This window comes from Zootoca vivipara, chromosome 2, assembly GCF_963506605.1.
Source record: "Zootoca vivipara chromosome 2, rZooViv1.1, whole genome shotgun sequence".
In the NCBI taxonomy this organism is placed as follows: Eukaryota; Metazoa; Chordata; class Lepidosauria; order Squamata; family Lacertidae; genus Zootoca; species Zootoca vivipara.
The window spans coordinates 46,993,110-47,020,156 of NC_083277.1; the positions used below are offsets into that span (position 1 = coordinate 46,993,110).

At 45.4% G+C, this 27,047-nt stretch overlaps 1 protein-coding gene and 1 long non-coding RNA gene across 9 annotated transcripts in view; one reads left to right on the plus strand and one right to left on the minus strand.

The window, feature by feature from the left end:
• The window catches only part of LOC118080685 (uncharacterized), a 64,993-nt gene extending 63,496 nt beyond the window's left edge, over positions 1 to 1,497 (minus strand). The window contains exon 1 of one of the 2 annotated variants that reach the window (XR_009557106.1): positions 137 to 1,497. This is a non-coding gene — a long non-coding RNA (uncharacterized LOC118080685). The remainder of the gene's footprint in view (positions 1 to 136) is intronic. The other variant, XR_004691998.2, reaches the window with a different exon arrangement.
• A 256-nt stretch (positions 1,498 to 1,753) lies between these two features.
• The window catches only part of IQSEC1 (IQ motif and Sec7 domain ArfGEF 1), a 321,903-nt gene continuing 296,609 nt past the window's right edge, over positions 1,754 to 27,047 (plus strand). For 2 of the 7 annotated variants that reach the window (XM_035106280.2, XM_035106281.2), the window contains exon 1: positions 1,754 to 2,838. In XM_035106280.2, coding sequence (XP_034962171.2) covers positions 2,558 to 2,838 — 281 coding nt within the window. In that variant the 5' untranslated portion in view covers positions 1,754 to 2,557. The remainder of the gene's footprint in view (positions 2,839 to 27,047) is intronic. The other 5 variants (XM_035106282.2, XM_060271459.1, XM_035106290.2 and 2 more) reach the window with 3 other exon arrangements.

The following is a 27,047-nucleotide window of genomic DNA, read 5'->3' on the forward strand; positions in this document are numbered from 1 at the left end:
AAAGATAATTTTGAAGGCAGCTTTTTTACAGCCCATTTGCTTGAGCAACCACATGAAAGTCAATGGGCCTGCCGTGGAAGGAGTGTTCTGGAGGTGTGTGATTGTTGTGGAGATGGGGGGGGGAGGAAGTCCTTACCTCCTCCGCTCTGCTATCAGCTGCCCTCGGGTCACCTCCGGTGCTGAATCACTCTCTTCAGTCAAGCTGCCTATTCTGTCAAGTGTTAGCAAGAATTGCAGCCCAGGTTCCAGAGGAGCTGACTTTGCAGAAGAGGGGGCAGTGAAATTTGCGAAGCAGAAAAAAGCTAGGTACTGCGGCATTTGAGTATCAGTGAAAATTAAGAAACTTAGGAGAAGTAATTGTGAAGAAGAGAAGGGTGGGGAGGAAGGTGATTAGGAAGAGGAAAGGAACGGAGAAATCAAGGGGTCGCACTTCCTGTCAGCTCCCTTTGGCTAACATACTTCCTCACTCTTTTTTTCAACTCTCTAAGCCAGCTTGTTTTCGATAACCTCTTCAGTCATTGCGCTGGGCCGCTGCCAAAAGATTTCCCACGAGCGCCTCCCTCCAACCTGATGCAGCCTCGACTGGGGATGCAGCGTTCCCACAACGAGGGTGCGCGTGTTTGTGCTTGTGCGTGGAGTATTCCCACTCGGAGCAGGCCGAGGCGAGGCAGGTTGCCGCTTTGCTAGCCAGCAGTTGCCAACCAGAGGAAGCGTCACTCCAGGCATATGGCTAGAGAGCCGCCGCCTGGAGCGCCGGGTGGCGATGTTTTCAAAACAGCCTCGGCTCTTGGCAGCAGCAGCCTTCTGTCAGCCCATCGCTCTCCATAACATCCCCGTTTCTCTCTCTCTCCTCCCAGGGGGAAGGAGGGGAGCCGGGCGGGTGGAGAGGGAGAAGAACGCGCGCCCGCCCGCAGAGGCATTAACAATCGGCTTCTCCCTCATGCCATCGCCCCCCTCCCTCCTTTCCTCAGAAATTCAATATTCTCTTATGAAATCCAGGAGCAGCAGCAGGGCAAGTTCAGCGCCACTAAAGAGGAGGCAAGAGAGGGAGGAGGGGAGGGGGGAGCATGGTGGTCGGCAAGCTGCCTGCAGACGTGGTTGATCTGGCGGGCGGGAGAGCACAAAAACCAAACTCCCGTCGCTGCTGGGATTTGTCGTCGGCCAGCTCGGTGGGGGCTCCGAGCAAGACGGGGACTGAAACATCTTTTTAAGGAAGGGAAAGAACTCGCCCCTCGTATCCCAACCAAACACACCTCGCTTTCTGCACACGCGTGCGCGCGCAATAACCTCCCGCCACCCCGCTTACCTGAGGGGCTTCTGCCTCGCTGGGCTGCCCCCGTCAGTTTCGCGGAGATGCCGCCCAGTTCGGAGCGGGGCGCGAGGTGGGGGAGAAGCGGGGCGCTGCCCTCTCTCCAGCCCACCTGCCCGCCCGCCAAGGCGCCGCTCCACGGGGCTCCTAGCGCGTTCCCCCCAAAACAGGAGCAGCTCTGAGGCGACCCGTCGCTGACTCGCTCGCTCCCCCCCCCCCGGGAGGGCGCCGCTATCCCGGGGGATATCTCCACACCCCCCCCCCAAGGCGCTCAGGCCCCCGCTGTCGCAGCCCGTCCTGCAGCTATCACCAGCTGTCCCTCCTCCTCCTCCTCCTCCTCCCTGCCCCTCTGGAACCTGCTTCTCAGCCGTTCCGGGGCGTGTATGTGTTTGTGTGTGTGTGTGTGTGTGAGAGAGAGAGAGAGAGGAGGAAAGAGGGAGGGAGAGAGAGAAGCGCTCTGACTGACTCGCCTGCCCGGCGGCCGGGGAAGGACGCCGCGGCGGCGGCAGCAGCGAACAGCGGCAGTGGCGGCTCAATCAGTTAGTCAGCAGGAGGCAGCAAGACCAGCTCCTCCTCCCCAGAGTCCGCGAAGCCGCGCGACGCCCAGTCAGGGAGCGGCGGCACTTTGCAAACTCCGCGCTGGACCCCGCGCACCGGCGCGCGTAGGGAAGCTGCTGTTGCTGCTTAAGAGCAGCAGCGGCGGGAGAAGCGGAGAAAGCGCCTGCATGAGCGGAAGACCGGGAGGGGGGGGTGGCAAGTAAGAAGGGAGAAAGAGACCGACCGACCAGGAGGAGTTAACGAGGGAAGAGGCGGAGGTGAAGGAAACTAGCCTCGAGCGATCCACGGGGCTGTCCGCGGAGACTTTTCTTGGGGTTTTGTTGGCGAGGAGGAGCAGGAAACGAGCCGGCGGCGGTTGCCTTAAGTGGAGAAGCGGAAGCCCCGCGCGCCACAGCCGCGCAATAGCCGGACCCTCTGGGTGTAGGCGCAGCAACAGCAGCGAGCCGGCCGGGAGCCGTAGGAGGGCCCGTGGGCAATGGCGGCTCGAAGTACGAGCAGCTGCGTCGGCGCTCCCTAGCCGAGAAGCAGACTTGCGACTGGGCGGGAAAAGGTGTAGCCGGACTGGTGGCTTGGAGCGTTCGCGCTGCCGAGCTGAGCGTCCGGGCGCCGCCGCCGCCGGCCCTCTCGGCGCTTTGGCCAGCCCCCGGGGCCCGCCGAGGTGCGCGGTGGGCAGCTGGGCTGGCCGGGGCCATGGAGACCCCGGCGGAGAACCCGAGCAAGGCGGCGGAGTACCTCAAGGAGCTCAACAAGATCATCGAGACGCAGCAGGAGCTGCTGGAGAAGCAGAAGCTCCGGATAGACGAGCTCGAGCAGCAAGTGGCCAAGCTGTATCACGAGAACGCCCGCCTGCAGGACGAGCACCAGCGGCACCTGGCCACATGCAGGCTCCTGCTCCTGCAACAGCAGCACGCGGCCCTGCCCGCCTTACCGCCGCTGCTGGGGGACCTCCAGGAGAACGCCAAGGATGAGAAGTAAGGAAGCGGGGGGGGGGGGCTTTCAAGGGACGCCTTGGGGACGCGGGGTGGTGGCAGAGTGTACGAACCGTCTGTTGGCTTTGCCAAACGCACAAACGCATCTTGGAGCAACTGTGGTGCGGGTGTAGCCAGTGAACGTTTGCAGTGGGTGAGTGGTTGGAGGTCCGAAGTAGGTACCCAAGGCGGTTTGGTTACCCACGGCGCTACTGGAGGGTACTTGGCCTCCGGTCTCTTTCTGCCCCGAGGGTCGTGGGACAAACGCAAGGAGTGAGACAGGTTGTGTGGCTACGACGTCTGCGGAATCAACACCCCCACCCCCGGTTCCTTTTGTGCTTTGGTATCTGCTTTTACTTGGTTCGTCCTTGTTTTGACTTCTGATAGATGCGAGCAGAACTAGGAGGCGGTAAAGAAGCGCGCGGTTCTCTGGCATCCACAGTCTTATTTCGCTTCAGCAGCAAGACTGGCCTAAATCGGCAGTCTCCGACTAAATTCAGATTTGTTGCCCACCAAGGCCGACGGGATTACTCTGGAGTTAGAGCCTCGAGCCTTGCGGAGCTTGCCTGCGGGGGGGGGGGGGGTTGGACTGCTCTAGCGCTGGTCATATGTTCCTGGATTTAGGGGGCTTCCAAGAGGGAGAGATGTTTGGGAAAGGGATGTGCAGAATCCAGCCGGTGCTTCCTAGTTCAGGGGAAGGGGTTGTGCCTCTAGTCCAGAACGAGGCAGTGTGCTTAGTGGCGTTTGGTTGGTGACTCGGAAGGTGGAGTGAGGAGGAGCTGCTGATCCTGAAACTGACAGAATGACGGTCAGTAAACATTGGCAGGTGGCCACCCCCTTCCAAACTGTGACTAGTTCAAATCTAAACTTGTTGATCTTTGGAAACCTGTTTGCTCTCAATCCTGAGTCTATTTACAGAGTGCTTTAATCTTTAATTAATCATGTACTGCTCACTGTGCATGGGGACCTGCTTAAATGCATTACTGCTTAAAGTAAGGCCAATTCAGTAGTAGTTAAAGAACTACACATGCCTGACTCTCTCTCTTTACCTGCTTAAAATAGAATTTAAGTAGGAATGGAAAAGCCCATTTCTCACCTACCTTCACAGATTAAAATGTTTAAGGCATTTGTTATCTGGCTCTTCGTATCAGGCTTGGCTTATACGTTTCATTATAAACTTTTGGAAGCTCTTTTAAAAAACTTACACATCAAACTTTTATAGCTAGCTGCTTGGTTAGTTGCAGTATAGTAAGGAAGTAAGTTCCTGCCCACCTAGCAGTTCAAAAGCACGTCAGAGTGCAAGTAGATAAATAGGTACCACTCTGGCAGGAAGGTAAATGGCATTTCCATGCGTTGCTCTGGTTCACCAGAAGCGGCTTTGTCATGCTGGCCACATGACCTGGAAGCTGTCTGCGGACAAACGTCGGCTCCCTCGGCCTATAGAGCGAGATGAGCGCGCAACCCCCGAGTCACTCGCGACTGGACCTAATGGTCAGGGGTACCTTTACCTTTAAGGAAGAAAGTAGATTTGGAGAAGAATATTTCTGCTTTCTGGGTCTGCATTGGTTCATTGATTTACCCCAGAATGAGGACCTGGGACCACATGGTTGGCTTCCAGCTTTCATCAACGCTTGCCTTTGGCTACTGACTGGTTGCTGCAGCTGATGGAAGTTTTTCGGGGGGCGGGGTCCAAGAATATCTGGAGGGACACAGGTTCCCCATTCCTGAGGTAAATTGAATTAAAACCTTGTGACTGATAAATGGTGTCTTCACAATTAATTTTAGATCATATATCTAATTAACTATTCGTGTTAGTGTTTATAGTACTGGTGGTGACCAATGTTATACGGCATCTTAAAAAGAGGCATCCCCTTCTGAGTGAGAGGGCAGAAGGTGCCTTCTGATATGGCACCTGTTGTGTGACACACGTACACATCATTTAGAACTAATCACTGTATGTTATCCTTTAGAATGTATGGTCAATGCCACAATTGTCTTTAACTTGGGTAGAATTAATTACACGATAAATTGATGTAAACTAATAATTGCCTAAGAGGGCTCTTTGGTATGCAGTTACAGGTAGGTAGCCGTTTTGGTCTGACTTAGTCGAAACAAAATTTAAAAAATCCTGCCAGCAGCATCTTAGAGACCAACTAAGTTTATCATTGGTATGAGCTTTGGTATGCAGTTAGTACCTTGCAAAGGAAAGTGATGGCTTTCTTGTACTAAGGTTTATATACATGGAGTGTGATGTTCCAAATGTCCTGTAGAGACAGCAATACGCATTTATCAAGGACAGATCATCAAGTAGTTATTTACATTCCTGCAGCATACAAAAGCTTTTGGTTAAACTACTTGGTTGCATGGCTATATTGCTAAAATTATACATTCCTTGCAAAGGTCATAATCTTTGTGCTTGATATTGTATACAGATACAATTTTAAAAGAATGAACTCAAAGGAATAGTGTCAATTGCTTATGTGCAGAGCTGATTTCAACCAGGGAGTTAGGCTATAGTGGATTATCTAAAACAACACTCTGCTCTTTCTACCATGTGTTATTCGGTCTCCACAGCTCAGCTCTGTTTGGCAGGCTGTTTGTTCAGTGTAGAAATATGTTTAAGAGACTTCTTGTTCATATTTTGAATCTTGTCAATGCTCTTCTCCAATTCCCCCCATGATAATTATCCCCACCCCATTAGGTAGGGTGATATGCTTTCTTTAATTATGCAGGGCAGTGTTATTTATTTTAGAAAATATAACTTGAAAGAAATTGTGTTACCAGTAGCTTTAAAAAGAATGGACCAGAAATGATAAAATGGTTTGAAACATACAAATAATAATTATTATTAATAACAATAAATTAATAAAGGAATATGCCAATGGGTGTGTCAGAGCAGCTCCTTCAACAGTTGAAAGGGCATATCCCTGCTGGCAGGGAAGCAAATCTCTTGCTTTCATAACAAGAGGAGGACTGTTTTCAAAACTAAATTTAAATGAAATCCTTCTAATCTAGCTGGTGAGAGTTCCTTGTATAAAAAGACCGGGCTCGAGACCCCCCTCCACACCCCAGGTTCCGTCTTGCCAAGTGACATGCTAGAAATCATTTACTACGATTTCATAAGGTATTTCTCTTGACTCGCTAAGGGAGCAGCCTCTGAGCAATGGCCTTGATGACTCGGTCTTTTTAAGTCTCTTAAGTGGATTTGATGTTGGGATCAGAATTAATCTGGGATATTTATGGAATAGTTATAATCGTTCTGAGGTATAGTCTGAAGAGCTCAATGGGAAAGTCCAGATTGCCAGGCTTCTGCAGTCCTGTCCAACACGTAGAAACTTGGGGGGGGGGGATAAGGATGCCTGATACAGTGTGAAGGCATCATGGTAAGATTGCTAAGTTTTGGGGAGGAAAAACCTGTTCTCTTCTGGGTCTCAACAAGCCATCATATGCCTTGTTGAGCAATCATAAACTTCTAGGAGCTTCCAACTTTCAGTGTCAGCTGTTAGAAGCTCACCTAAAGTGAGAGTGCCCCACCATAAAGCACCCTCTGATGCTTTCTGCATATTCCCTCTAGGGCAGGAATGGGAACTCCTCACTGCATTCAGCTGGCTCTCTGGATCCCCTCCTTCCCCTCTTCTCAGTGGGCAGGAGCTAAATGGGAAATGATTTTGATGTTGTGCAAACTGTATAATTGTTCCTCCTTCACCTGGAAGAAGATCAAAGCAAAGGGAATGCTAGAAAAGAAGTAGACGTGTTTCTTGCAAATATGCTACAATGTCTATATGCTTTTCAGATGCATACAGTACATGCATTTTTAGGATGCAATTGCATTTTGAAGTTCGATGCTTTCAATAACTGTGATTCAGGACTTGCACGTCACCTGTTCGTTAATGTTAACTTGCAGGCTTTTAATGACCTTTCAGACAGAAAAGGTGCTGGAGAACTTTTGAAAAATTGTGTGGTGAAAATGGACAGTGGAACTACAATGGAGTTGTTACAGAATTAAATATATGGGGAATATATTTGGGTGTGTGTGTGTGTGCCTGACCCGACTACTTTTGGGTCCAGCCCTATTCACTACTGGAATGTGGTCTTCAACACTGGAGACATGTGGTCCATGGTCCCTTTAAAAAGCTGGTTATCCCAGATACAGGGTATAAGGATGGGAGCAACCAGCAATTTTATTGGCTGCTTTTACAGTTGCTTCCCAAGTTGCTTTCATTATTCTTCTGTGTATTGGCTTTACCCTGAGTCGCGCTTCTACTGTCTTCATATTCCGCCCCCCCCGCCCCCCATGGAATAATTCCTGATATTAATATCTGAACTGGGGTATGTGTACATTTTTCATGCCACAACTTTCCTTTACTTTCACTTACTCCCCCCTTGAAAAAATGCATGCACAAGAGACATACATAAATATATTACAGCATGCAGAGGTACATGTGGGTAGGTAAGAATGTATTTATATATTTATTTTACAACATTTTTACTCTGTCTTTTTACCAAAGCATTTAAGGCATTTTAGAAAATTGGCCATTTAAAAGATGCTTTAAGAGAAGGAATGGGCAGATTTTCGTACCAACTCTTCCATAGTGTTTCATAATGAAATTACATAATGGCAGACAGTTCTGGGAAGAGACCAGTCAAATGGGAGGTGGTCCCAGCAGTAAGCATCTTGCTCTGCTGCATCAAAATGGAAAATCTGTTGGTGGAAACAACAGCATTGGTTCTATTCATTAAAAATGTGGTCCCTAGTTAGATCACAGGTTCTTATGAGGCATGTGTACATTGTTCCCAGTTCATTTAAAAGAGACAGGGTGGTGTAATGGTTAGAGTGTTGGACTAGGACCTCAGCCATAAAGCTTGCTGGGTGACCTTGAGCCAGTCACAATCTTAGCCTAACCTACCTCACAGGGTTGTTGTGAGGATGAAATAGGGAGGAGAACCATGTGCACCATCTTGAGATCCTTGGAAAATTAAGGGAGTGTATAAATGTAATAAATAAATAAGATAAAAACAGGAAATACTAAAAACAGGTACAAACTTATTGACATATCTTACAAAGAAATGTATAGTGCTTTTTGAGGCAGAGGATTTTATAGTCGCTAGAAAAATAAGGTCCTGCAAGATTTTTCAGGAGTAGCGATTTGCCTGTCCAAAGGACTTCATGAGTGTTTGTGTGTAGTGGTGGGGGAGAGATAGGCAAGCAATAAAATGAGCATGTTTTCATAGTCTCATTTTAAAAGAAGAAGGAGGAGGAAGTACTTCAGTACGTACCGTGTTTCTCACATTATAAGTCATGTCTTATATTAATTTTTTCCTGAAAAAAACACAGCATGGCTTATTTTCAAGGGATGTCTTAATTAAAAAATAAGTACCGGTACCGGTATCTGTGCAGACGACAGACCTGCTCCCACCGGGTCTTCGCGCGCGGCAGGCAGAGGCTGCAGCCGGGTCCTGGGTCTTCGCGCGCGGCAGGCAGAGGCTGCAGCCGGGTCCTGGGGCTGCGTGCGCGGCAGGCAGAGGCTGCAGCCGGGTCCTGGGGCTGCGCGCGCGGCAGGCAGAGGCTGCAGCCGGGTCCTGGGGCTGCGCGCGCGGCAGGCAGAGGCTGCAGCCGGGTCCTGGGGCTGCGCGCGCGGCAGGCAGAGGCTGCAGCCGGGTCCTGGGGCTGCGCGCGCGGCAGGCAGAGGCTGCAGCCGGGTCCTGGGGCTGCGCGCGCGGCAGGCAGAGGCTGCAGCCGGGTCCTGGGGCTGCGCGCGCGGCAGGCAGAGGCTGCAGCCGGGTCCTGGGGCTGCGCGCGCGGCAGGCAGAGGCTGCAGCCGGGTCCTGGGGCTGCGCGCGCGGCAGGCAGAGGCTGCAGCCGGGTACTGGGGCTGCGCGCGCTGCGCGCTGAGGCTGCAGCCGGGTCCCGGGTGTCCGCGCGCAAAGGCTACAGCCGGGTTCTGGGGCTGCACGCGCTGCGCGCTGAGGCTGCAGCCAGGTCTCGGGGGTTAACGCGGCAGCAGCAACCCTTCTTTGCCACAGACCTTCTTCCACCACCCGGTACGGCTTATTTTCGAGGTATGCCTTATATTTTTCCACCTCAGGAAAATCCTGCCATGCCTTATTTTGTAGGGATGCCTTAAAATATGAGAAACACGGTACACTTTTATAACATTCACCCTCACTCTGTGCACTGACTGCTCTAGCAGAGATGAGTAATCTCAAGTGTGATGGGGCAATGGGATTATACTAGTGCTCCACTCCTTGCCCCCATCCCTCTGCAACTAGGTCCCAGGGTCTTTCTCTCAAAAGCAGTACTGCCATCATGCCTTGTAAGTTTGTTGTTGTTGTTTAGTCGTGTCCGACTCTTCGTGACCCTATGGACCAGAGCACGCCAGGTACTCCTGTCTTCCACTGCCTCCCGCAGTTTGGTCAGACTCTTGTTGGTAGCTTCGAGAACACTGTCCAACCATCTCGTCCTCTGACGTCCTCTGTCTCCTTGTGCCCTCAATCTTTCCCAACATCAGGGTCTTTTCCAGGGAGTCTTCTCTTCTCACGAGGTGGCCAAATTACTGGAGCCTCAGCTTCACAATCTGTCCTTCCAGTGAGCACTCAGGGCTGATTTCCTTCAGAATGGATAGGTTTGATCTTCTTGAAGTCCATGGGACTCTCAAGTGTCTCTTCCAGCACCATAATTCAAAAGCATCCATTCTTTGGCGATCAGCCTTCTTTATGGTCCAGCTTTCACTTCCATACATCACTACTGGGAAAACCATAGCTTTCACTATACAGTGGTGCCTCGCTTAACGAATGCCCTGCTTAACGAAATTTCCGCTTAACGAAAGGATTTTTCGAGCGGAGGTTGCCTCGCAAGACGAATTCGTTTTATGAAAAATTCATCTAGCGAATCGCAGTTTCCCATAGGAATGCATTAAAATTCAATTAATGCGTTCCTATGGGCAAAAAAAAATTCAACAAAATTTCAATGCATTCCTATGGGATTTGTTAGACCAATTTTTCGTTATAAGAAAAGACCTGTGGAACGAATTAAATTCGTCTAGCGAGGCACCACTGTATTGACCTTTGTCGGCAAGGTGATGTATCTGCTTTTTAAGATGCTGTCTAGGTTTGTCATCGCTTTTCTCCCAAGAAGCAGGCGTGTTTTAATTTCGTGACTGCTGTTGCTATCTGCAGTGATCATGGAGCCCAAGAAAGTAAAATCTCTTGCTGCCTCCATTTCTTCCCCTTCTGTTTGCCAGGAGGTGATGGGACCAGTGGCCATGATCTTAGTTTCTTTGATGTTGAGCTTCAGACCATGTTTTGCGCTCTCCTCTTTTACCCTCATTAAAAGGTTCTTTAATTCCTCCTCACCTTGTAAGTTAGCAGGAAGCAGTTTACTATATTCTAAGACAAGAAAGATTCTGTTGTTGGAGCCTGTAACAACATGGGAATTTTCTTTTTGACCGACCTTTTATAGGCTGGAGTCAGAACAGTTGGGAGAGAGCTGTTATACTAGCTATAATTCTAGCTATAATAGTCCCTCATAATTCCCACTGAGGTATTAGGCAGTTTCTGAATGGAAAGGAATGGACAAGAATTCTCCATCCAAATATATCATAAAGGAAATAAAGAGTAATACTACTGACTTCCCATCATTGGGCTATACAAACATCTGGAGAGAAGGAAAGTGTTGTTTTATGTTTACATGTTACTGTGACACAGTAAATAAAAAGGATATTATACCTTTCTGCCATAAATTGTGATAAGAGAATTCTGTTCTTGCCAGGGATGTTGACAGATAAATGGCATATGTAGAAGGTTTGGGTTCAGTCTGCAGCATCTTCGGTTAAAATGATCTTTGTTGACAGGTGATGTCTACTGGTCTTTAATTTGGAAACTTCAGCCTTGTTTCTATTCTGATACGGCCCCCAATAAACTTATGTGTGGAAGTCCAATTGCTTGCAATGTGGATGTTAGTTCAGAAAGTTGCTTGAAGTTGCAGACTTGAAGGGTAGAGTTGATCAGCGCAAACTTTTTCTTCCAAAGCAATTTAGGAGATGAAACGGTAGGACGTCAGATAAATTATTATTACTGCTTAAGACTCTTCATAGCTGCATTTCATGGTTCCCTAGCTAAATACTAGCTGGTTTGCCAAAAGTGAGTGTCTTCTGGCTCCCTTTATGCTTGGCAGGAGATTCTCGGCATGCTTCGAAGTACTTGCTCAGCTTAAATGCCAGAATGGAGCTGAACACTTCTAAAAAGCTGATTGCACATTGCTGATTAGCAGAGGGGGCTGATCCATTAGAGCAAGTGCAGTGCTGCCCCACCAATACCAGCCCATCCCCAGCTGGTTCATGCATGCCTATTCATTACTTGATTAACACAACTTCTAGTAATGATTTGTTTGTGTGACTGAGACACCACAGATCTTAATACTTGCATATCATCCAATGTTACAGCAGATGCAATTATTTTTTTGAGGAAATCAGTTCAGTTGTTTTGCCCTTTTTGTGGTCTACTGTCTAATATAGCTGCTTCTCTGGAACTTGATTCTGATAGTGAGTTTTCTCTCAGTTTCTGTCATACTAAGGATAGTTTCACACAAGAAAACTCAACATGACCTTTGCTTTGGCCATTACTTTGAATAGGGGTGGAGGAAGGGGGTGCTGTTGGTGCGGGCTACCCCAGGTGTCACCACTGGGGGGGGGTGACAAAATGCTGGATGGCACTCACCGCGGGGCCTGCAGCATGCCCGAGCCACCACATCTCTCCTGGGAGAGATGTGGTGGCTTGGGCGCATGCAGGCTCCGCGCTGCCCAAATAGTCCACCCGCTGCCTCCCCCCCCCCCCAGCTGTAGGGCGGCTGAGTGGGAGGAGGCAGGCAGACTCCGAAGGCCCCACAGTGCACCACACCCCTATGGGTGACTTGCCCCATCCCTGTGGGCGGCTCACGTCGCCCTGGGCACACCACCCCAGGCACCTGAGCGGCCATCTCCACCGCTGGGACCAAAATGCTCCTATCTCATTACATACGCCTCTCTGGTATCTACATTAACCATAGAACATTCACTTAGTGGCAAGAGAAGTTTAAAAACATTCATTGATGCCTTTAGCTGGGGTTTCATATAAGTATAGGAAGGTGGGTAGGTAGCCTATTGTGTACCTGGGAGTTTTAAAAGAAAAAGAAAGAAGTTCAGACTTTTTTCTTCTAAAGAAATCAGTGCAGAAAGAGTTCCTTGAAAGTTAAGAGGCGCTTTACTTAAAAAACAAATTCTTTGAGTGTATTGCGTATCCAGCATCCTTGGCTTCCTGTGCTTCAACTAAAAGTCAGGGGAAGACTTCGTGAAGGAAGCCTTCCATGGGGCTTTTCCAGACCAAGAAATGCAAGTGGCCGAGGAGTCTGCAGAATTCTGGATAAATGTGTAATTGAGAGAAAAGCACATGTACCACTCATTACCACCTCAAAATGATAAGGTAAGCTGAATCACATAGCTACTGAGCTTCTAAAGTGATTTGAAGCACCTTGCAAAAGCGGGAGAAAAATGGAAGCCTCAAAACTTTTGAGAATTTCCCCCCCATAAAAATAATTGTCAGCTAAAAGTGTAGTGGTTACGAGTGGTGGACTCGTAATCTGGTGAACTGGGTTCCATCCCCGCTCCTCCACATGCAGCTGCTGGGTGTCCTTGGGCTAGTCACACTTCTCTGAAGTCTCTTAGCCTCACTCACCTCACAGAGTGTTTGTTGTGGGGGAGGAAGGGAAAATGAGATTGTTGGCCGCTTTGAGACTCCTTAGGGTAGTGAGAAAGCGGGATATCAAATCCAAACTCCTCCTCCTCCTCCTCTTCTTTTTCTTAGGGTTGCCATATTTCAAAAAGTAAAACCACTCTTCTTCTTCTTCAACACGATTTTTTGATTGACTTGCCTACGCTCCAAGACAAAGCACCACTTTTTGGAAATTCTCCCAGCCGTCAATCCCACCTTTGAAATCCTGATAATGTCCAGAAAAATCTGAACGTATAGCGGTCCTTCCTTATCTACATTTTTAATAAATGTAAACTTGGAATAGAGTGGAGAGGAACAAGGTAGAATATTTTATCTAAAATTTGGTAGGGGAGTTGGCATCAGCAAATAGATTTCAATCTGCCTCATGTCAAATTCTTTGCTTCCTAATTTTAAATTCCACTTTTAAAAGATATTTGATGGAATAGACTGACTGCTTGACCCAGTCATGTTTTTCTTGTAATGCCAAGAAAGACAGTTAACTGAAGGCAGTTATTTTACTTTTCCATGTATAAGACTAGGTTTTTTTCTTTAAAAATCATGCAAAAAATGGGGGTCATCTCATACATGGGTAGTGCATAGGGTGGATGTTTGATTGGTTTCTGCCATGGCTGTTAGCGGCTGTTGTGCGTGTTATTGGTTGCTGCATCAATGAGTGGTGTTGATTGGCTGATTGTGGCAATTCGGTGGGCGATTGGCAGCTTGTGCCGGCGTGGGGACTGTTGAGAGGTGGATTTTGCTATGTGTGTGGGTGAGCGATTTTCAGCAATGCCCCGTAAAAAAAGCTCAACAATACAAGGAAAAGTACAGTCAATAGTTACAATTCTTTGCTCTCTTGGGGAAGTTTCAGTAGGCAGACAATATCCCAAACAACTTTCAGTCTTGCTTCACTTACTTCAAATGTAGTAAGTAAATGGCTATAAAACTAATTTCACATTAAGCAAAGGGAGATGCTGATGGACTAGCTGATTGTAAGCCTTCATTAGAAGTAATGATCTAATATAGAGCAATAACAGTAGAGGCTCCTCAGGAGCTGAAGCATAATTTTCGGTCAATCTAGTTTACCTAGAACTGGGGAGATTAGATTACAGCAAAGCATTTGACAATCTACAACTTCTTTAATGTTATAACATACTGAATATTGGAAAATAAGGTTTGCTTTTTATTGAATTGGACCTATTCTGTTAATGCCACAATATATTTTATAAATGTCTGGGGGAAAGGTTAAGACTCTGTAGTTAGTCTTATTACAAAACTGTGTTGTAATTTTTAATGTACAAATTCAAGCACTGTTAGTGACTTGGTAGGTTTTTGCAAGATGAAAAGGTCTATTTCTTCAAGAGACTCCTTCTGGTAACTTTGTCGGTTTTCACGTGGAGAGAATTCAGATCAAAACACATAAATTGGTTCTAAGTAAAGGCTTTTTGCTAAAAGAAACTGATAATTTCCCTTCACTATGTACCACTCCATTTCTTCCTGCCTCTTCTAAATAAAAAGAGAAGGCTTGATCACATTTGAAGCAAATAATACTTTTATAATACGTACAAATGGAAGCTTTGACACTGAATATATGGCACTGAGTATGACTGAGGCGTGCAGTGTGAAACACAAAGATTGGTGTTGTCTGACTCAACTGAAGCTTATGAATCAGTACCTTTAAAATTAATTTAATGACATCCTCGTTTAAAGAATGCCTTGAGGCTTATAAAATTAGTTTGTGGTTCACATCTCACCATTAGTACTAAGTGCTAGTATTACTGACAGTCTGAGAGGCCTCACACTACATTAACACTGAGATGGCAAAGCAGGCTGAGGAAATGAATGTTACTTTCCACTGTGTGCGTATATGCTTAAAAATGAATGAATCAAACTTTCTAGCTATAACATTACTACAATTCATGTTGTGTCTTCTCTCCTAAGAGGTGAAGCCAGGTCTGTCCCCTGTGTAGGGTAGAGGACCTTTAAAAGATGCCAGAAACCTATTGGGTTCTGCTCGTGGGATGCTATGCTGCAAAAGGCAACTTTCACAAACTCTGTCATCATCCCAGGAAACCCCTGAAAATTTCACCAAGAAAGTTGGAGGACCCTCCACTGCAGTGGAGGTGGCACTGGAGAAAGGGGGAGTTAATGAAAATTGCATCTTTCTTTTGCAGTCACCTCAGCTGTGTGATAGTCCACAAATGGAAGGAGCCCTTTTTGTTTGCAGAAGGGCATGTCCAGATCAAATCCATTGGTTCACAAAGTAATCTAAAGGTCAATATTGCTATTAAAAACCTGTCAAAATTATTTAAAAAAACCATGTTATCAGTTGTAACTTAACTGTGAAATATTCAAAATTTAGTTCAGTATGCTGAGCACAATTGATGCAAAAGAAAGTACAGTATATGCAAGTCCTGTTTTAGAGGGATAATTAAATATGTACTTAAGTCTTTTTCTCCCTTTAAAATCAACAGAACTTACAAGTGCTTATCAATACCATCTGTATTGATTTATTATTTCAGTTGAATGCCAGTGGTTCCTCATCCCAGTGAGAGAGGATCACCTAAGATCTACCAAAGGACTAGAAAATATATATTTTTATTATGCTTTTAACAGAAAGTAAGTTTGCTAGGTAGTCTCTACCAACAATTATAATAATAGGTTCACTAAATTGAAAGGAAGGAAGAAGTAACTCAGTAGGCTACCTGTTTTAAGTAAGAGATGCTTCATTAATTGTAATAAAGGGTGTTTTGTTTGAATTATGCAGATGTTTTATAATTTCTGCTCTTAATTTTAGTAATTGTAAATCACATTTATAGTTACTACAATGACTTGTAATAATTTCCTGAAGCAAGGTATTTCTTTTGCATTTCAGTAAAGTGGGTTAGGTAAAGTACATAAATTTATTTTATCTCTGCCTCTGTGCAGAGATGGTTAGAGCTCCCTGAATGCTGATTCACTAGATAGGCAAACCAGCTATTAATGAATTTATCTTCATTAGTATGCCTTACTAAAGCGTAATTTACATTATTAAAATGTAGTACATTTATTATGTCAATATTTCATGTACCTAAATATGTTGTCAGTAGGTTGCATGTGGGTCTACAGGATGAGAGCCCTAAAATATATGGAATCTGGCAGTTAAAAAGGAACTGCAGTTACAGTTAATGTCACTAGTTGATGCTATGGTAGTAATAATAGAATTATATAAGATTATGTATTGTGTTCACTCAGCAATCAAGAGCCTGTTCTGTTCCTTCATACACAATACCCACAATAGAACAAGCCCCAAGATGTTGTTTCCACCTGGACTTTAGGTTACTTCTCTGTAGCCCTGCTTTTATTATAAGTCTTTTGATTCCCTCTTGTAATTCTTTCATATGACATGCTTTTCAAAGAAAACACATCCATTTAACATGGATAGAGTATGTTCTGGCAAATTACCCTGTTTGAGTATTAGTGTTACATCACCTGATTGACATTGAAAAGTATGTTTGACTAAGTAGTTTGGCAAATTTTTAGAGAGAGAACTTGGGGAATACTGTGAGACTAATTAATTCAATATGTGTTACTTATCTGCAGTGTTCAGCTAATGTTTAAGTTAATGTACAATGTGGGTTACTGATGCCAATATACGTATGAAGCTGATAAAGGGAAAAGTGTACTTCAGAAAACAATTTAGCAGAATGACCCTTGTTAAGAGATACTGAAAGCTGTATCTTTTTGTTTGTTTGTTGCAATACCCTTTCTTCCAGTATGAACATCCATTTGTCCTTCAGTGCTGAGTAGAACAACTCCTACAAATCAAACTGATTTAACTGAGTGGCAAGATAGAAAATGTGGTATCTTTTAATTGATCTACTTCAACTTTTTGTGATATGCTATTACGCTACAATCCACTTCAAATATGGGAAAAGTAGGCTAGAAACCAGTGCAAAACAATACAGTCATACCTCGGGTTAAGTACGCTTCAGGTTGAGTACTTTCAGGTTAAGTACTGTACTCTGCGGATCCGAAAGTGTTTACTTCTGGGTTCCGTAGCGTGTGCATATACAGAAGCATTCTGTGCACTTCACGCATGCGCAGAAGTGCTCTATCAGCGCTTCTCGCATGTGCGCTATCGCCACTCGTGTTAAGTACCGTGTTTCCCCTTTTTAAGACATCGTCATAAAATAAGCCGTAGCAGGATTTTTAAGGATTTGTGAAATATACCTCCGCGTCGTGCGGAGCGAGACCGCCGAGTGCCCCAGTCAGCCAGCGGGACCCAGACGCCGGCCGCAGCAGGAGGAAGAGGCGGCGGCGGCCTTCAGGGTCTGTGCCCAGCAGCACCGCGCCGGATCGAGGAGGCGGCCTGCCAGGTTGGTGCCGATCAGTGCCGCGCAGAGCACCGGATCGAGGAAGCGGCCTGAAGGGTCGGCACACAGCAGCGCCGCATGAAGCACCGCCGCCTCAATCCAGCGCGGCGCTGCTGGGCGCTGACTCTGCAGACCGGCTCCTCGATCCGGCACTCCGCGCGGCGCTGCTGGGCACTGACCCGGCAGGTCGCCTCCGGGATCCAGCAGCAGCAACGCGGCAGGAGGAGGAGGTTTGCTGCACTCTCCAAGCCCTGAGCCAGCGGGACCCAGCAGCAGCAACGCACCGAAAGAGTGGGTCACGTGCATGGGCATATATACGTCCCTTGATCTGTTTGGACTGTGCCCCATTGGCCAGATTGAACCCAACATCAAGGGACCTACCAATCGGGTGTTGTGGCTGACCAATCTTACCCACCCACAACACAGGTGGTTGGTCGCCAGGTCTCACCACAATATGTGCCCTCTTTGAGGGAGGACCTGATTTATTGGTGATGCATAGGAGCCAGCTATAGGCAGCCCATGTTAGAGAGGTTGCAAATGAACTGGACTCCAGATTTGCAAATGATTGACTGTCAGATGTAGTGATTAAATCAAATAAAATGTTTCTCTTTAAGAGAACAACTGAAGCTGTGGAATCTCACAGGCCAGATCTCTTGATTTTAACAGCTGAGTGTAATTGGCATTCCTGTTCAGAGATGCAGACCTCCCAAAGCCATTTGGGATGAAGTATTTTAGCAAAAACAAGCTCAGGCTTGTTTCTGAAAACTCTGTAGTCAGATCAACAAAACATGTCTGACTCTAAGGAGCCTATCTTTAGGGAACAAATTCTTTTAATGGCAGATGGTGGATGCAGTGCAGGGAGTGAGAGATAAACTACTTTTTTAAATGGATGCTGCCAAGGGAAGTAAATTATTAAATTTAAAATGTGATGAATTATTAAATTCTTGTTGCAATCCAGCATTACAAAAAAGTGGTCTTAATAGATGCTTTTTGAAACCAGGAAGGCTTTATTCATTTAATGGGCAAATGGGTTTACATTGTTGGCCATTGAACTATATTCAGTACAGTACAAGCAAGGGTCATGGCAGGGATCCCAAGGGGCAGGAAAAAACATTCCTAGAAGGATTACAGCAGCATGTGTAGTAGTAATGGGAAAGTAAGCTTGCCAGAAAGTCTTGTGTAGGCTGGAGTAATGGGCACAGTTCATAGCCAATAACTTGTAATGGACTGAAATCCACAAGCCAATTATTTAAATCCCAGTTGAAGTCAATGGGATCTAAGCAGTCTAACAGTGTTGAGGATTACAGCTGGGGTGCCTATCTGAGCCTTCTATGGAAACAATACTCTTACAGTCTTTATGCAGTAGAGCACAGCAATAAAATTGAAAACCTAGTGTATAGTGTCTCATTAAAGCATGCATAGAAGAGCATTTTCCCCTGCTTCCTGTCCAAAATTTCTCATTGATAAGAGAACTTGGTCTATTATCTTGCTCTACAGTTTTGTTTAGAAAATAGTCTTTGCCCATCAGTTTTTCTTATCCAAAAGGAAAGAAAGCTGGCTTGGCATAGGGTTTTATAGAAATAATGCAAGTACAAAGATGTTCTCATAACAGTCAGCCAAGTGATAATCAGAACTCTTGTATGTTCTGGCTTCAATCTAAATGGCAGTAAAATGGAGTTTGCCAGTGTAAAATCTTGGATAATGCATGTTGTGTTTTAAATTGTGTATTCTATGGAGAGTATTCAAAATGTGAACTAATTGGCATTTGAGACTGCAGTCCTGTGCTCAGTTGCACAGGGTTAGAGTCTATTGAAACAACTCAGATTTGTATGTGTAACCAATTGCTGGCCTGCAGTTCAATTTGTAACTGGTAAATTTGTAGTTAAATATGTATACAACCATAGTTAGTAATACAGTACAGCACTTGCTGTATTATTTTTATGAATCACTGATTCATGCTCCCTCTGCTGGTTTCACCAGCAATATTCTATCATTTTGAAGGTAACTGATTTTATTACAATACATTATAAATTGTAATGTGAGTGGGTGATTCTGTTTTAGGTTTCACTTTGCATGAAGTAGACTAGACTACTGAGGTGCTTTAGATAATAGGTTGAGAATATTTTCTTTCTTTTCCAAGCCTAATTTAAATATTGCTAACTCAGATTAGGATATTGGGGGGGGGGGAGTCAATTCAGTAATTTGAAAGGAAAGTCAGCATGATGTAAGAACAGCTTTTCTAACTGTGCTTTATTTACAGTTGGCTTAGGATACATTTTCTAATGGTATCTTCTGATGATCTTTTTAATGTATTTTAAATCTTTGTTGGAAGCTGCCCAGAATGGCTGGGGAAACCCAGCCAGATGGGCAGGGTACAATTATTATTATTATTATTATTATTATTATTATTATGATTATTATTATGAACTCATAAAGTATATCTTTGCAATAGCCCTGTGATGTAGGTTAAGGTGGGAGATTGTGACTAGTTCAAGGCCACATAATGGTCTTTATAAAAGTGTGAAGCTGGGCTTCCCACATGCAAGCTTAACAGAGGTCACAATTGAAATGTTTTGGCACTGCCATTGTAGGTTGCAGAAGAGAAGTAGATCTTGAACGTTAAAGCCAATTTCTCTTTTTACCACTGCTTTTTCACTAGGTAAGGAAATGATTAATGTTCTGCCATCTTTAGAAAATTAATTCTCTGTCACTGATTGTATGAAAATATAAAGCAGTCTCCTCTACAACTAGTTACAGGTAGGTAGCCGTGTTGGTCTGACACAGTCAAAACAAAATAAAAAAAATCCTTCCAGTAGCACCTTAGAGACCAACTAAGTTTGTCATAGGTATGAACTTTCGTGTGCATGCACACTTCTTCAGATACCAATATCTGAAGATACCAATATCTGATATCTGATACCAATATCTGATATCTGAAGAAGTGTGCATGCACACAAAGCTCATACCTATGACAAACTTAGTTGGTCTCTAAGGTGCTACTGGAAGGATTTTTTTTGTTTGTTTCCTCTAGAACTGTTCTCCAGCATTGCCATTCTAGGAATGTGCATTTGCTGCCATTTATAACCTATTTGGAACACATTCAGAAGCAAGTAGCATGTTGTTTAGTGCAGTGTTTTTCAACCACTGTTCCGCGGCACACTAGTGTGCCGTGAGATGTTGCTTGGTGTGCCGTGGGAGAATTACTTTATATATAGTCAATATAGGCACAGAGTTAATTTTTTTAAACATTTTCTAATGGTGGTGTGCCTCGTGATTTTTTTCATGAAACAAGTGTGCCTTTGCCCAAAAAAGGTTGAAAAACACTGGTTTAGTGGACTATGAGTGGAATAAGTGTTAATCAAGAGCTGGAGTGGCTAGCCTGTGGTCCTCCAGGTATTGGATTCCAATTTGCATCAGCCCTAGCTGATAGTCATGTGTGATGTAAGGCCACAGGTTAGCTATCCGTGCTCTAGAGCAGGGATGTTGAAGCAGTCGACTGTGATCAACAGGTCGATCCCCAGGTGATAGCCGGGGCGGGGGGAGAGCATCGAGCCCCGCTCCCTTGCTCTGTCCTTCATTCGCGCACAATTGCAAAAATGGAAGACAGGGTTATCGCTGCTGTGTTTACTAGTCGGAAAGTGATGTATGTCGCGTTATCTCCCCAAAAGCGGCTGAAGTACGGCACACCCCTAAATAAAGCTCAACAACTTTGGCTTGCCCCCCCAAAAAAAGTTCAACAACTTTAGCTTGTTGCTTGCCCCCCTAAAAAAGAGCTCAACAACTTTGGGTCTCCCCCCCCCAAAAAAATGGCTGGATCACTGCTACTCCCCCCGCCTGGAGTAGATCACAATCTCTTGGGAGTTGGACGTCCCTGCTTTAGGGTGATCTATAACTAAAAGAACTGAGGATGACAGTCTGTGCTGAGCCAAGGAAAACAAAAACTACAGTATAGGATACTGTTTAATTGGATAACACACAAACAATGGAGGCTGTTCCTCTTCCCTTCCTCCACTACTTTTCCCTGAACCACCATGATAATCATAAGTTCTAGTTGTAAGAAAGAATTATAAAGGTAAAGGGGCCCCTGACCATCAGGTCCAGTCGTGTCAGACTCTGGGGTTGCAGCGCTCATCTCGCTCTATAGGCCGAGGGAGCCAGCGTTTGTCCGCAGACAGCTTCCGGGTCATGTGGCCAGCATGACAAAGCTGCTTCTGCTGATGACACAACCTTGATGGCAGAAAGTGAGGAGGAATTAAAGAACCTTTTAATGAGGGTGAAAGAGGAGAGCGCAAAATATGGTCTGAAGCTCAACATAAAAAAAAACAAGATCATGGCCACTGGTCCCATCACCTCCTGGCAAATAGAAGGGGAAGAAATGGAGGCAGTGAGAGATTTTACTTTCTTGGGTTCCATGATCACTGCAGATGGTGACAGCAGTCACGAAATTAAAAGACGCCTGCTTCTTGGGAGAAAAGCAATGACAAACCTAGACAGCATCTTAAAAAGCAGATACATCACCTTGCCGACAAAGGTCCGTATAGTTAAAGCTATGGTTTTCCCAGTAGTGATGTGTGGAAGTGAGAGCTGGACCATAAAGAAGGCTGATCGCCGAAGAATTGATGCTTTTGAATTATGGTGCTGGAGGAGACTCTTGAGAGTCCTGTGGACTGCAAGAAGATCAAACCTATCCATTCTGAAGAAAATCAGCCCTGAGTGCTCACTGCAAGGACAGATCCTGAAGCTGAGGCTCCAATACTTTGGCCACCTCATGAGAAGAGACGACTCCCTGGAAAAGACCCTGATGCTGGGAAAGATTGAGGGCACAAGGAGAAGGGGACGACAGAGGATGAGATGGTTGGACAGTGTTCTCGAAGCTACCAACATGAGTCTGACCAAACTGCAGGAGGCAGTGGAAGACAGGAGTGCCTGGCATGCTCTGGTCTATGGGGTCACGAAGAGTCGGATATGACTAAATGACTAAACAACAACATATGGAAATGAACTATTTACTGAACATAGTGAATATAGTTAACATATTTCCTATAGACTTAAATTTTGTATGGATACCTCTCTGGACCTTTGGAGGGCTTACCTTGAATAGTTACATTAAGATTCATGTACTGTTAGTTATTGCATTCAGACTGTGAACTGATTTTTAAAATATATTATTGCATGCCCCCCTAATCTCCAAGCAGTGCAAGATTCCAGGGGTTCCAAGCTCTTACCCAGAGTTTGTGTTTTATTCAGAATGAGGCACAGTGGAGATTGTGGTGCCTTTATGATATATGTCTTATTTACATGTATATACAACCTGAGCCAACAATGGAGGGGTTCACAGCATTGAACACCCCAAGAGGGTCTTGCTTCCCCCATCGCTGTAGTCTTGGTTTCAAGCATAAATAAGGCTTGGCCCTGACACTGTGTCTTCCCAGCCTGCTGCATCTCTTCTAACTTTTAGCACACATAAGCCAACTCTTGCCTTTGTCTTTTAAACTATCAGACAGTTGAGGGAGATTTGCGATATAGCACAGAGCCATTCCCTTTGTTTCCTTAATGGCCCTCAGGAAGCTAGCCTGGCTATTCCAGGAATTAGAAGGGCCTCGGGCATACAGCCTACTCCCCTGCCAAACTCATAACAATACTGGTTTTTATTTATTGCCTATGAACAATTAATAAAAAAATAATGTCACCTCAGTTGCACACTTGGATGCTTCTTTAACCTTAGTTAGATTACTGCTTTATATGGAACGGCCTTAAACAGTTAAAAAAACTTTAGCTAATTCTAATTTGTTAACTAGAATGAAGCATTATGACCTTGTAAAACCCATGTTATGCCAAATGTGCTTGGGACATTCTTAAATTTAAGAATGAAGCTTTTGCATTCAGTATTTCACCCAGGACTTCATCGTCCCATTTTGTTGCTTTGCTTTGCATAGTAAAATGTAGGACTGAGAGCAAGCCCCGGTCAGTGGGGTGGCACAAATAACGCTCTTCTGGAAGGCTTCCTGATCAAGCTGTCTTAGTGCTGTTGCAACCGGACAGCTAAACTTGCATTCACAATGACGCAGAGAAGATAAAGTATCATAAATTTAATCCTTTGTAAGATCCAAGGAAGGAAAGGAAGATTCTTATTGCAGCAATAAATGTGGAACTCTTTTGCAACTTGGCAGGAAAATAAAACAAATCTAAGCAGCCTACCAGAATTTAAGCCTTATAAATTACTTAAAGGAAATGAAGACTTTGCATGTGGTGGTTTTTATCTGTTGGTTTTAATCTCCATAGATTACTCTTTAATCTTAATTCCCTTTAAATCTTTCAAAGAGAAACAAAGTTACATTTTGTATGAGGTTTTTAAGACACTTTACTTGGGAATATAATGTTTGTTTAATTATTTGTAAGATTCCTTACCCAGCCCATCACCATAAACTCCCAGGGCAGGCTGCGACAATATAATGCCCAGGTACAATTATGAAAACAAGTAGAACAGTTCAACAGTATAAATTCAGCAAAAGAGGTGGGGCACACAAACTCACAAAAAGCGCCTTAGCAGTCAAATGTGAGAGTAGAAAGGTACGTATTCAGCACATGGCAGAAGCTGTGCAACAAAGATGAACGTAAGAGCTTGCTGGATCAGTCTAATGGCCCATTTAGTCCAGCATCCTCTTCTCCCTAGATGCCTGTGGGAAACCTGCAAGCAGAACACTCTCCTTTCCTGCAGCTGGTATTTAGAAGCATGCTGCCTCTAATCATGGAAGCAGTGTATACCCATCATAGCTAACAGCCATCAATGGCTTTATCCCACATGAATTTATGTAATCCTCTTTTAAAGCCCATCTAGGTTGGTGGCCATCACTACCTCTTGTGGGAGCGAGTTCCATAGTTTTAACTACCGTGTTTCCCCTTTTTTAAGACGTAGTCATTATATAAGCCATAGCAGGATTTCTAAGCAATTGCGCGATACAAGCCATACCCCGAAAATAAGACATACTGATAGACCCTTCACCCACTAGCAATAACCCCCCTCCTGCCAGCCAACTCCCCCCTTAAAAATCTCTCCCCATTTTGCTGTCGCTCCACAGACACGTATTTCCTTTAAAAGCTTGTAAAAATGCACCGAACAGCCGTAGCTGCTGGCTGCCGAAGCCTTGTGATTTCCCTTCCCCGTTTCTGAGAGCATTTTTTTAAATAAAAAGATCCAAAAATAATTTTTTTAGCCAAGCTGTGTAAGCTCTACTTGGTGAAGGGGAGAAAAGTGGGGTGGGGAGGAGATGAAGGCACGAGGAAGAAAAGAGGGGCGATTGAAGAATGCAAAGGCTGTTTTCCCTTTTAGGGAGAGACCTCCGTGCGCGCGTCTGTCTCTCTCCCCCCCCCTGCGTCTCTCTCTCTCTCTCTCTCTCTCTCTCTCTCTCTCTCTCTCTCTCTCTCTCTCTCTCACACACACACACACACACACACACACACACACAGCCCACCTCTCGCTTCCCCCCACCTTTCCCTAAATTCCCTTCCATTCAATGCACGTTGATTTCCTCTTAACGGGAATCTCCCGTGTCTGATTGTTGTCTCATTGCTTTTACCGGGCATAAAGCAGCCTTTTAAAAATCCTGCTGCAGTTTTCTTTCTACCTTATGCTGCTTGGTTGTCTGTGGAGCTGCCCCTTTAAGGATTTGTAAGTAGTCTGGATCGCAGTCCTTGCCTTGGGGACTTTTATTTATTTATTAAGGACTTTTTCCTTCGCTGTTTGCGAGCTGCTAAAAGGAGCTGCTAAACGCTGCTTTACACAAAAGTTAAACTGCCGGTCCTAACAACACGTGCTTCCTCACCTCGCTGGCTCAATTGCTTCTCAATTGCTACCATTTACCAAGTCAGCAATCTTAATTGCTGCTTAGCTGGCTTCTTTGTTCTCAGCAGGTAGCTTCTTTGCTATCAGTGATAGCACTGCAAAGTGCTATGTTGTTGGAACTTCAGACAGTCTTGCAGTCTTGGGCAGCTGGCTGGTAGAGATCCTTACTTGCTTTAGGTATAGGCTACTGCTAGGACTGTATCACACAGATAGATTCCATTATACTGGTTTAGATTTAAGAAGCTCCAGTGTAGCAGATTGCTATTAAGTGAGTCCCCACCTTGGAGGAGAGAGAGAGCAGCCCTTCGCGAACATCCCAGGGCCGGGGAGAGAGGGCTGCACCAGGGACGCACACACCTCCCTTCCCTCAGACTCGTAATAAAAATACCGGTACCAGTAAGACATCCCACCAAAAATAAGCCACCCTGTGGTTTTTTGAGAAAAAAAAGTAATAAGACGGTGTCTTAAAAAGGGGGAAACACGGTATGCACTGTGAAGAAGTACTTTCTTTTATTTGTTCTGAATCATTCAATATTCAGCTTCAATAGATGTGTACGACTTCTAATTCTATGAGAGATTTCCCCCCTCACCACTTTCACCATGACATGCATAATTTTATACACTCCTATCATGTCGCCTCTTGCTCACCTTTTCTCTAACAAGTCTTGAACACTGCAACCAACCATGGTTGTGAATAAAGTTTCTTCCCAGCCCATTAACCAGTAGCCAACTTTCTTTCGTAGCTAGGACAATATTATAGCAGGAGGCTGGCTGGCTGGAGATGTCAGTCTGGGTGCATACAAAATGGAGCTAGTCTCCCTTCAGATCTGTGTCCCATGTTCTACCCCGCAAGCCAGCTGAGCATTTTGTTTGGCCCTCAAGCTCAGAGCCAGCCTAGGCTTCCAGCACAGCAACACGATCCCAGTTGCAAGAATAAGGCTGTTCCCTGCCAGCCACCTTGGACCTGGTACATAATGACAGTGAGTTGGTGAGTGTGTAAGTCCGCTCACCTCTCTTGGTGTGTTGGCATTGCTGGATGGAAGAGGCTTCACTGGGGCCCTGACGGTGGAATTCAAATGGTGATAGCTTTCCTGATAGGCAGCAGGGGCATAAGTTTGCACCCTGCATTGGCGAATGGGGATGCAGGCTGGGACATGGGCTGTGCCAAGGGGCGGAGCCAATGGAGCCGATGATGGGCATCCCTCAGATCCACCCCTTCCCCATTTAAGCAGCCCACACTTGGGGCACAGCCTGTTTGTTCCTGTGCTGGGTTTCCCCATCCCACCCACCCACATTTTACACTGATAGGCAATGACTTTGCTGTGGCTACGGTGGTCGCCATTCTTTATGGGGCCGGGTAGGAATTTGCCCACCGGGATAATTGGCTCTTACCTGGTGGTTTTGCGTACCTCATAGCAATTTGTCACCACTGGTTGAGCATTGGGGCAATCCCTTGTTTTGGATGGAGGGGAGGTTGTATTCCGCGCCTGTCCCTCCAAACGCTGGGGTATCCCGTTAAAGGGATCCGGGGGGAGTGGCCATGTCCACGTGCCCAGGGGGCCCAAGGCCAAAGGCCCCAGACGGCGGTCCCTGTGGGGGTTACCCTATTTGATGTAAGTCTTAGGAACCCCCGCCTGGATTGACCACATGTCACTTCCAGCGACTGGCCCATGCCCAAGCCAAACCTCTTTCATCTTTATTCAAGTAAAGTTGTGGTCTGTTTTTACCCAATACCCAGTCTTATTGGTCTCTTATTTATATGGGTTGGGGTATGGGAAGTTTGATGCCTTGTGCTGCAAGTTTATTGCATTCATTGACTACACTATTAAGTTTTCCAAAGGCAGTAGACTGATTTAGGAGACAAGAATCCTCATTCCAATTCTAACACTTCAGCAAAACTAAATGGATTAAGAAAGGCATTTTCTGTTTGTTTGTTTGTTTGTTTGTTTGTTTGTTTTAATGTGTTTAATTTGCCTAAAGCAATTATTTTCTGAACATCATAACATAATATGATTATTTTTTAAATGATGCTCTTTAATTTGTAATGGCAAGGTAATATTTTACCATGAGCAATAACTGCTAGCGGGTGAGCATTAAATGGTTCTTTGACATTATCGAACTACTGTGTTTATCTACCATCTGGCCCTTTAATCTCTGTCACACTGGTCAAGTCTAAGATAAATTATTTGAGCTGCAATTCACACCCTTGTACTGATGGGTATAGTCCACTGGAACTTGTCTTACCCAAATATGGAAATGAAACTATGTCTTTG